Source organism: Musca vetustissima, unplaced genomic scaffold, assembly GCF_032173495.1.
Source record: "Musca vetustissima isolate MV318-11 ecotype Yass unplaced genomic scaffold, APGP_CSIRO_Mvet_v1 utg60086, whole genome shotgun sequence".
Lineage (NCBI taxonomy): Eukaryota > Metazoa > Arthropoda > Insecta > Diptera > Muscidae > Musca > Musca vetustissima.
Window position 1 is genome coordinate 83,842 of NW_026889300.1, and position 11,303 is coordinate 95,144.

The following is an 11,303-nucleotide window of genomic DNA, read 5'->3' on the forward strand; positions in this document are numbered from 1 at the left end:
GGAGCAAATCGAGATGTTTTTAAAAAATCTACGCCTTGTTGGATCTTCAAAAAAATTTTTTTAAAAAATCAACGCCTTGTTGGATCTTCAAAAAATTTTTTTTTAAAAAATCAACGCCTTGTTGGATCTTCAAAAAAATTTTTTTAAAAAATCAACGCCTTGTTGGATCTTCAAAAAATTTTTTTTTAAAAAATCAACGCCTTGTTGGATCTTCAAAAAAATATTTTTTAAAAAATCTACGCCTTGTTGGATCTTCAAAAAAATATTTTTTAAAAAATCTACGCCTTGTTGGATCTTCAAAAAATTTTTTTTTAAATCTACGCCTTGTTGGATTTTCAAAAAAATATTTTTAAGAAATCTACGCCTTGTCGGATCTTCAAAAAAATATATATTTTTTAAAAAATCTACGACTTGTTGGATCTCCAAAAAAATATTTTTTTTTAAAAATCTACGCCTTGTTGGATCTTCAATAAAATATTTTTTAAAAAATCTGCGCCTTGTGGATCTTCAAAAAAATATTTTTTAAAAAATCTACGCCTTGTCGGATCTTCAAAAAAATATTTTTTTTTAAAACTCTACGATTTGGTATATCTTCAAAAAATATTTTTGAAAAATCCACGCCTTGTTGGTTGGTCTTTTGAAAAAATATTTTTTTAGAATTTTTCGAAAGGAAATGGTGTCCCGCTTCGAAAACAATTACCTCGATTATTTTAAATACATGCGAAGAAGGGAAGGGAAATCACCCGGTGACTGAACACAAACGATCTCATTTTTTGTCTATACACGTATATAAACGACCAGAGGTAATTGTGTGCGAAATGCCGAATTAACGGGCAATTGCGAGAGAGTTTCGTAAGCGATTGTGTTATCTATGGCGTTGCGCCCTGGAGCCACTTTTATTTATTTGCAATGTGTCGATAATGGAGGATCATTTTTAACGCAGCAAGTAAACAACAAAGTATCGGGCTGGCCAACTTACTAAACGGCTGACAGGATGACCGAACATCACAGTGTGTGTATGTATATGTATGTGAGTGTATATTTATATCATTTACTCTGAAGATGGGCGCTATTAAGTTTTTATATCCACTAGCGAAAATAAAATTTACACAAATTCGGGAAAATATTTTCGAAGTGGGGTGCGGAGGGATAGGACATTTGCGAACAGTGTTTACCAAGAGATTGTCCTTTTTGACGTACAATAAAAACGGATTTTTAATTGTTGTATGCCGAAGTTCCTATGTGTCCTCTAGTTAAAGACCCAGTAGTCCTCTGTAAACAGCTCTGTTAGTGATCCATAAGTCCAACTCTGAGTAGGCTGTAGTAAGTCCCTCCATTAGATTTTCTCCTACCATTCCTGAGTGTATCTCCTGGATCCACTGTCTTTGAACAAATTTTCATTTCTGCCGCTATCAAATAAACAAAGTTCTTGGAAGTCCTTCGGAATGGTATGACTCGCTCGCTCTCTCCCTCAGAGCCGATAACATTCAGATCTTTATTGTACGATTGGTTTATTTATAATAATTAGGTGTTCCAAGTTTAAATATCTTCCTGCGGGTTTGTCTGCTTCTTCTTCGGCACATAAACCGGCCAAGCCATGCAGTTACTTTGTACCTGTGTGGATTATGTGGCCAACCAACACCAGAAGCTTATCGCAATCTCAGACTTTTTTTCCACTTGCCACACCACATTTTCGCTCTGTGAAAGCCATGGCTGCAAGTGCAACAAAATATTCCGATACACAAACAAATCTTGAGGATAACTTCGTAAAGAAAGAAGCTGCCCTCAGCCCATGGAGGATACTCTGCATGCATCGCAACAAAGCAACTGCTGCTGGCAAATCCTCTGGAGTTTCTTCTTTTTCTTCTTCTCAGCTCATAAACTCTTGAAGCTCGCACCTTTTGATATTTGAATGCCCAACACTGGTCTGTGTCGATGTTGTTTTTATTGGATTCTTGGCAATAACCAAACCAAATGATTGCAATCGATTTTTATATGACTTCCTTTCCAATTCCAGCGTGTATTTCTGTAGTCCAACATCTTTCTATTCTACTGGAGGCAAGGCTGTGGTTCTGCCACTGGCAGTTCATTCCGTTTGTAAATGGCCCGCATTAACATGGTTATTCGATTTATTAAGTAACTTCAATTTGCGTTTCGATTACGCGCGTAACGCCTGTTTTATGCTGGTGGGGTAGCTGTTCGATTTTTTTTTCTGGCTGGCTTGCCGTGCTATTTCCTTTTTAGTATCTGGGCCAAAGCAACAACAACAATATGTGAGTGGTAGTAGAATTGTTACAGATTCCATTTGGCACTTTTAAATGAAATATAATGTCTAGATCTAGGGTGGTATGATCAAGTAGTCTTCTTAAATATAGATCTACTTAGGCGTAGATTTTTTATCGATCGATCCGAGGAGCGAATATCGATTCGGACCATTACCTTGTGACAGCTAAGGTACGCACCCGTCTTAATATAGCAGCAAAGGTGCGATCTAATGTAACACGGAAATTGACGTCGAAAAGCTGCAAACACAACAGATAGCAGAAGCCTACTCCGCTCAACTTACCCAACTGCCTGACACCCCTTGCCCCGAAAATAATATAGAAGCACAGTGTTCAGAATTGCCCACTCCCTACAAATTGCAGCAAACACAACACTTGGGTACCAAAGACCACCATCAAGAAATCCGTGGTACGATCAGGAGTGTCGTAATGCCACTGATATGAAAAACGCAGCGTATAGGGCAACCCTGCGGACAGTAGCAACACGTAATGCGATGGAGAACTATCGAGAGAAATTGAGAGAGGAGAAACGTATTTTCAGAAAAAAGAAGAAAAACGTGAGCGGGAGCAAATCGAGATGTACAGGAGTCAGAATGAAGTCCGAAAATTCTACCAACGGGTAAAACACCAAACCCTTCGGTTTGCAGGCACATCCTTCTGTAGAGATGAAGAAGGAAACCTGGTGACAGATACAGACTGCGTGCTGAGGATCTGGAAGGAGCATTTTGAAAAACTTCTGGTATCAAATAGTAGCAGTGAAGAGGTTACCCCAGAACCTATAATAGATGACGGTATAGAGTGTATACCACCTAGCCAAGATTAAGTCAGAATAGCAATCAGTCGGCTGAAGAATAATAAAGCAGCAGGTGCCGATGGGTTACAAGCCGAACTATTCAAGACTGGTGATCATATGCTTGTAAGGAGCATGCACCAACTGATTACTACAATTTGGCTAGAAAAATGCATGCCCAATGAATGGAACCTCAGCATCCTGTGTCCCGTGCTCCAAAAAGGAGACAAGACGATATTTGGCAACTATAGAGGAATACGTCTCCTTCCCATCGCATACAAAGTGCTATCCAGCGTACTGTGTGAACGATTGAAGGCAATAGTCAATGACATTATTGGACCATAACAATGCGGCTTCAGACCTAGCAAATCCACCATGGACCAGATTTTCACTCTGCGCCAAATCCTGGAAAAACCTCACGAAAAACAAATCGACACATTCCACCTATTCGTCGATTATAAAGCCGCATTCGACAGCCCTATCCGTTCAGAGGTGTATAAAGCCGTATCTGCTTTTTGGCATTTCTGCAATATTAATACCGCTATGCAGGATAACTTTAACAGGCACAAGATCGCTTAAAGTCGAAAAGGACCTCTTGGAGCCCTTTAATACCGAACGAGGATTCAGACAAGGTGACAGTTTGTCGTGTGACCTTTTTAACATCCTACTGGAAAAGGTCATGCGAGAGGCAAAAGTGAACAGAAATGTTACTCGCCTACGCCGATGACATCGACATAATGGGTCGAACACTGAGAGCAGTAACAGCCACCTTTGAACAAATCGAGAAAGAGTCCGTTTACAGACCCACGGTAGTAATCGGTGAGAAGACCAAGCTGATGTTATAATCGCGCAAGACGTCCAGTAGACTCGGACCAACTGTGGAACTTGAGAACTACAGCTTCGAGGTAGTCAAAGATTTTATATACCTTGGTACCGCCATAAACAAAACGAATGACATCAGTTTTGAAATTCGGAGACGGATAGTGATGGCCAACAGATGCTACTATGGTCTGAGCAAACAACTCAAAAGCAAGGCCACCTCCCGCCAGACCAAACTCACATTCTACACGACGACGCTGATATTACCCGTGCTGTTATATGGTTCTGAAGCATGGGTACTTGCGCAAGCAGATGAGGCAGCTCTTGGAATATTTGAGAGAAAAATTCTCCGAAAGATCAATTGGCCGATCTGCGTTGACGGAGAATATCGCCGTCGAATGAACCATGAGTTGTACCAGCTATTCTCGGACATCGACATTGTTAGACGTATTGAGCTGCAGCGACTACGTTGGCTAGGTCATGTTGAGAGAATGGATAAAGATGTCCCAGTCCAGACGACATAAAAACGAACGAGCTGATGGTTCACGCAGAAGGGGAAGGCCACGAATACGATGAAAAGACAAAGTGGAAGACAATATTGTCGAATATGGTCGTTCAAATTGGAAAAACTGCGCAAAATACCGACGCGCCTGGAAATCTTTTTTTTTTTTTTAAGCTCGGCTTATGGAACGAAAGTTCTGTCACAAGCCAGCTAAGTAAGTAAGCAAGCCGTAATTTTTTTAAAGAATATTTTTTCGAAGAGCCCAACAAGGTGTAAATTTTTTAAAGTAAATTTTTTCGAAGATCCCAACAAGGTGTACATTTTTTAAAGTACATTTTTTCGAAGATCCAACAAGGCGTAGATTTTTTTAAAGTATATTTTTTCGGAGATCCAACAAGGCGTAGATATTTTAAAAAATATTTCCCATACCGATCATACTCCCCTCCTCCCTGTTATGTTTTCCCAAGACACTTCAAGGTGAAGTGTTATGGTGAATACTATTGTTGCTACAATCATTTATGTACATGCGTGTGTGTGTTATAATTATAATTGCATTTATTCTGGCGCTCCCTGAATACAAGCCAACGTCGCCTGCCATTGCCACCGGCTACCAATAAAATTCCCATTGGTCATTTGGATAGGAAATAATCGATCGGCTATCATCAGTTATTGTTGCCAATTTACCTTTAGCGAGTGGGGGCTAACCCCACATTTTGGGAGCTGCCGCCAAACTCGCTCGCGTTTCATGCTCCTGTCTGGCAAAAGGCGTTGCTGGCTAAATTGCCAATTCATTTAAATGAAAAATTGCTCAATTTAAAATTGAAAATTGAGTTGTGATTATTAAAAGCTCCTGCAATGATGATTAAACGCCCATAAACGAGAGGGAATTAACAAATGGCTATGAGTGTCATGCATGGGCTTATTTTCGGGGCTGGCGTATATTTATGTCCGACCGACCGACTAGCTGGCTGGCTTGCCGGCTATCTTGTTGGCTTGTAGAGCATTGCAGTTTGGTTAATTGGCAGTTGGCATGGTTTTGTTGTTGTACACAATGATATACCGATTGTTGTTGTGGGCAGAGCGGGGCGCACACTAATTTACACGTTTATAAATAAGCTAATAAAAGGTGGATTTTCATTATCGCTTTTAAAATAACGAGCGATTAACTGTTTTGTCCGGAATACACAAAATGACAGATGGTAATTTATTTCAGTTTCGTATTGAGACGGACATGCACACTTAAATATGGAACCTGGAAGGATGGTAATGAAGATTTCAAATCCCATTAGAAAATTTCAGTTTCGAAACTTCGTGGACCAATTAATAATTTCATTTCCTGATATTATTATAACATAATTTATCTTGGTAATAATAAATTACATACAATGTTTCTGTTTTATTCGAACATCAATAAGAATTCTGCACAACCAGTTCGAAACAGCAGCGACAACTGGAACTGCCACTCATTCAAGAAATCCATATAAAATCGATTAGTAAACGTTGGGACATAAATCCACAGCGGGATACACCAATACAATAAGCTGAGTTTTTTTTTTCAACAAAAAATCGGAATAACTATCAGCGACAGAAGTGAGGTCCATATTGCTTTAAAGGCCCATCCAAGGCATAGGCGTGGATTTTTTAAAGAATATTTCTTCAAAGGGCCATCCAAGGCATAGGCGTGGATTTTTTAAAGAATATTTCTTCAAAGGGCCATCCAAGACATAGACGTGGATTTTTTAAAGAATATTTCTTCAAAGGGCCATCAAAGGCATAGGCGTGGATTTTTTAAAGAATATTTCTTCAAAGGGCCATCCAAGGCATAGGCGTGGATTTTTTAAAGAATATTTCTTCAAAGGGCCATCCAAGGCATAGGCGTGGATTTTTTAAAGAATATTTCTTCAAAGGGCCATCCAAGGCATAGGCGTGGATTTTTTAAAGAATATTTCTTCAAAGGGCCATCCAAGGCATAGGCGTGGATTTTTTAAAGAATATTTCTTCAAAGGGCCATCCAAGGCATAGGCGTGGATTTTTTAAAGAATATTTCTTCAAAGGGCCATCCAAGGCATAGGCGAGGATTTTTTAAAGAATATTTCTTCAAAGGGCCATCCAAGGCATAGGCATGGATTGTTTAAAGAATATTTCTTCAAAGGGCCATCCAAGGCATAGGCGTGGATTTTTAAACAATAATTTTTCAATGACCACCACTACCATGGGCCTGGGTTTTTTAAAGACCACCACTATCATGGGCCTGGATTTTTAAAGAATATTTCTTCAAGGACCGCCACTACCATGGGCGTGGATTTTTTTAGGAATATTTCCTCAAGTTCCGCCACTACCATGGGCCTGGATTTTTTAAAGAATATTTATTCAAGGACCATTCAAGGTACATGCGAGGATTTTCAAAGAATACTTTTTTAACAGGTCATCCAAGGCCTAGATGTGAATCTTTTAAGAATATATTTTCAAGGACCGCCCAAGGCATAAGCGTATTTCCTACTCTCACATTTATGGTTCCTGCAACCCCTGCTATTTAATGCTAAAAATTTGTTATTGATCTGTAAAACCTAACCGCTACCAAGAATTGATCATGGTTAACACTTTGCTACACTTTAGCGATGCCCAATCCAATATAGAACTGCAACACGTAATTGTGTTCGAATGTGTTCGAAATGCAGACAAGCAGTTAAACATTCAGGTGAAACGAAAATCAAAGTGCAAACTCTGCAAGTCAATTCCAAATATCTCTCTATCTACCCCCCTTCGATCTCTGCTGAGCCCAATACAAGTAATGCTTGTTGAGAATGCAACTCACCTGGTTCTGCCACTGTGCGATTAATAAAGACTTTATCTATTAGTGGTAATCGCAAAAATCCTTAACGTAAACGACAGGCTGACTGTCCGACCGTCCGACAGACAGCCAGGAGAGAAGTAAACATAGGAACGAAGGAAATCAGAAAAAAAACATGTGGCAAATATTGTGTCCATGAACGCATTCACATGTCGACCAGGTCCAAGATATTCGCGTTCAGGAGCAACAGGTTCAGCTTCCATGGAATGTTATACCATGCACGATCCATTTGTTTGGTCGGTCATCATCATCAGCAGCAGTAGTGAGGTGAAATGAATTGTCATTGCACTGCGTGCGAACGCGGCAAAGCTTAGTTATGGAGCGAACAAATGATGCTGATTAAAATGATGATTGCTTCTGTTTTGGGCTTGACTTTTTGTTTCAACGAAAGATAACGACAAAATACATGAATTCTGCTGCTATTACTACCGGTGCTGATGCTACTGCATACCTGCATAACTTGGTCACACAGACACAAATACATTTATTAGTTGACAGATTTGTAATTATATGTAAAAGAAGTTCGGACCAATATGCGTGGATTTTAAAAATAAATTTTTAAAGGACCAACAGCGCCATTGACTTGGATTTTTAAAGAATATTTTTAAAGGAATTTTACATAGGCGTGGATTATAATTTTTTCAAAGGACTGTTAGAGCCTTAGGTGTGGATTTTTAAAGAAGAATTTTTTCAAAGGACTATTAAAGCCTTAGGCGTGGATTTTTAAAGAAGAATATTTTCAAAGGACTGTTAGAGTCTCAGTCGTGGATTTTTAAGAAGATTTTTTTCAAAGGACTATTAGCGCCTTAGGCGTGGATTTTTAAAGAATAATTTTTTAAAGGACCAACAGAGCCTTAAGCGTGGATTTTTAAAGAAGAATATTTTCAAAGGACTATTAGAGCCTTAGGCATGGATCTTTAAAGAAGAATTTTTTTCAAAGGACTATTAAAGCCTTAGGCGTGGATTTTTAAAGAAGATTTTTTTCAAAGGACTATTAGAGCCTTAGGCGTGGATTTTTAAAAAAGAATTTTTTCAAAGGACTATTAGAGCCTTAGCCGTGGATTTTTAAACAAGAATTTGTTCAAAGGACTATTAGAGCCTTAGGCATGGATTTTTAAAGAAGAATTTTTTTCAAAGGACTATTAAAGCCTTAGGCGTGGATTTTTAAAGAAGAATTTTTTTCAAAGGACTATTAAAGCCTTAGGCGTGGATTTTTAAAGAAGATTTTTTCAAAGGACTATTAGAGCCTTAGGCGTGGATTTTTAAAGAAGATTTTTTTCAAAGGACTATTAGAGCCTTAGGCGTGGATTTTTAAAGAAGATTTTTTTCAAAGGACTATTAGAGCCTTTGGCGTGGATTTTTAAAGAAGAATTTTTTCAAAGGACTATTAGAGCCTTTAGCGTGGATTTTTAAAGAGGAATTTTTTTCAAAGGACTATTAGAGCCTTTGGCGTGGATTTTTAAAGGACTATCTACACACATACATATTTATATTCAGCTTTCATCAACGATTCCATAAATTGTTTTGTATAACACGCAATTTATGTTGCATTGTGACAGCCATATTGAATTCATTACTCAAAAAAGCAAATCGAGACACAACAACCAACTACAAATGCAACAACATATAATTAAATTGTTCCCCTGAGAGACTAACGATCGTTGCCACCACCACCACAGAGCACAAACCAGATCAACAAAGTTACATCTTTGCGAAAACAAAAAATGGAATTAATTACACCAACTCAAATGCGCTGTATGATCAGATTTCAATGGTCAGCGGGAGAAGGGTCAGGAGTGGTTCTGATGGTGGTCAGACGAATTGTTGCTTGACTTGGTTGGTGGTGCTGGCGGTGGTGCAACTAATAAAATGGCATCTTAACAACCTCTTGATAAAGTGTTGCCACTTTGTGACAATTACAAGTGGTTAAATTAGCACATCTTACCATAAATAGTCGTTGCAAGTTCTGTTTTAAGTCTTGTCCGAACATTAGTTCTTTTCATTCCGACGGTTTGCTGATGGTGGTTGGTTGGCCAGGTAACAACAATTGGTGGCATTTATTTTTCTGTCATCCGTTTTGCCCACCATATAAGTTACGATGTCTATATTGAGATGTATCTGCGTCTGTGTGTAGGTGAATAAATACTTGGCCACAACAAGGTTAGGCTTCGACAGGTTATGATGGGAAATATTAAATAACGGTTTGTTTTCTTGAGATATGGTCATGTTAATAAATATCATATCCTGTTATAAATGCAATGGTATTGTGTTTGTAATTCTTTAAAAATCGACGCCTATACTTGGATGGTCCTTCAAAAAATATTCTTTAAAAATCGATGCCTATGCCTTGGATGGTCCCTGAAAAAATATTTTTTTAAAAATCCACGCCTATGCCTTGGATATTATTGCTCTGTCAATCAAAATATTTTTTTTTAAATAATTTTCAAAAATTCATTCCAAATGATTCCGCAACGATTTATACAAAAATATAAATGTGAATGTTTCCAACCATATAATTACTGCAATTGTCCTTACAAGTCCATAGCTGCGAAGGTCTTATTGGAAAATATACAAGATGTTGCCGAGACGTTAATAGAGGTACAAAGATTCTACATATCCTTCCCTTTCTGATGTTTCCTTCCTTCAGGTTATGACTCTGTGTAATATTCCCAAACACAAAGCCAAATTATCGCTGGATATCATCAAATATTACTTTCTCCATTTCGAAGAGATCATTGTAGGAGTCGATGCCTTGCCACGAAAACGTCTCTCCAAAGAAGACCTCTTTCATGATCTTCATCGTAAATGTGGTATGAATCGGTGGGAGTCTCAAATGTCATATTCAATAATTAAACGAGTCTTTCGTGCTTTCTATCATGGTTCGGGGGAGGGTGGCGTTCCCAACCCTTGGCTGCGAGAACAATTAAAACACACCACGGAATGTATGTGGGCTCATGCTGCAACAAAAACTGCCCAAGTTTATGCCGCATATGAGGGTGCCTTTATGATTTCCCAAAAAGCTTTGGAGGGAAAAATTAAAAATCTCTATACTGAGCTGCATCAACGGATGCAAGCAAAACCCCAACCAGATGAAAATCAAGAATGCACCTGTGCAGCATGTCCGGCAAGGATAATGAGAGAAAGTTTAAAACCAGTCAGAGTCACCACAAAAATGCATAACATTAGTGATCCTTTTGAAGAGATCTATAGAAGGGAGGTGGATAAAATGCTTTATGATCAGGAAAACAATGAAGAACAGGAGAGGAATAACAATCCCAAAGCGAAATGTACCTGCCCCACATTAAAAAATGATAACAATCATGATTACTACCAAGAAGCAGCTAAATTGTGTAATACAGGTTATGGTCAAGGTCCATTTGATTGTCGATGGTTTAAAATCAGCAAAGAAGAATATGAAGAGGATGATTTGGATCCCAAAATAAAATTACCCGAAGAGTTGCCATGTCAGCCATGCCAAGAGGAAGGAGACAACTCATCATGCGATTCGGAATGTCTATGTAATTGTGAAGTTTGTAACTGTGAATCGGAAGAGGAGTTGGAGTGCGGCGAAGCAGCCGTTGATGTGGGGGATGATGAATCCAGCCAAGACATTTCTTTAATATCTAAAATTGAAAAGGAAATTTTAGGTGAAGAAGAACTTTCAAGAAATGAAATTGAGGATACAAATGATGATGATGAAAATTGCGCGAATTATTCGAATTGCAAATATTCGGAAAAAATGCAAAATGCGGTTCGACAAATTTATTGAAGTGCAAAAATAAATTAATATATGTTTAAAAAACCAACAGAGCCATAGGCGTGTTTTTTTTGGAATATGTTTTCAAAGGACCATCACTACCATAGGCATGGATTTTTAAAGAATATTTTTTCAATGGACCATCACCACCAATGGGGTGGATTGTTAAAGAATATTTTTTTAAAGGACCATCACCACCAATGGCGGGATTGTTAAAGAATATTTTTTCAAAGGACCATCACCACCAATGGCATGTTAAAGAATATTTTTTTCAAAGGACCATCACTACCATAGGCGTTTAA

General features: G+C 38.3%; 1 protein-coding gene across 1 annotated transcript; it reads left to right on the forward strand.

Moving 5' to 3' along the window:
* Positions 1-9,894: 9,894 nt before the first annotated feature.
* Positions 9,895-11,013, forward strand: LOC133336988 (uncharacterized). Its single transcript, XM_061545252.1, has one exon. The coding sequence runs from the start codon at positions 9,895-9,897 to the stop codon at positions 11,011-11,013; it is 1,119 nt and encodes a 372-aa protein (XP_061401236.1).
* The last annotated feature ends 290 nt before the right edge of the window (positions 11,014-11,303 follow it).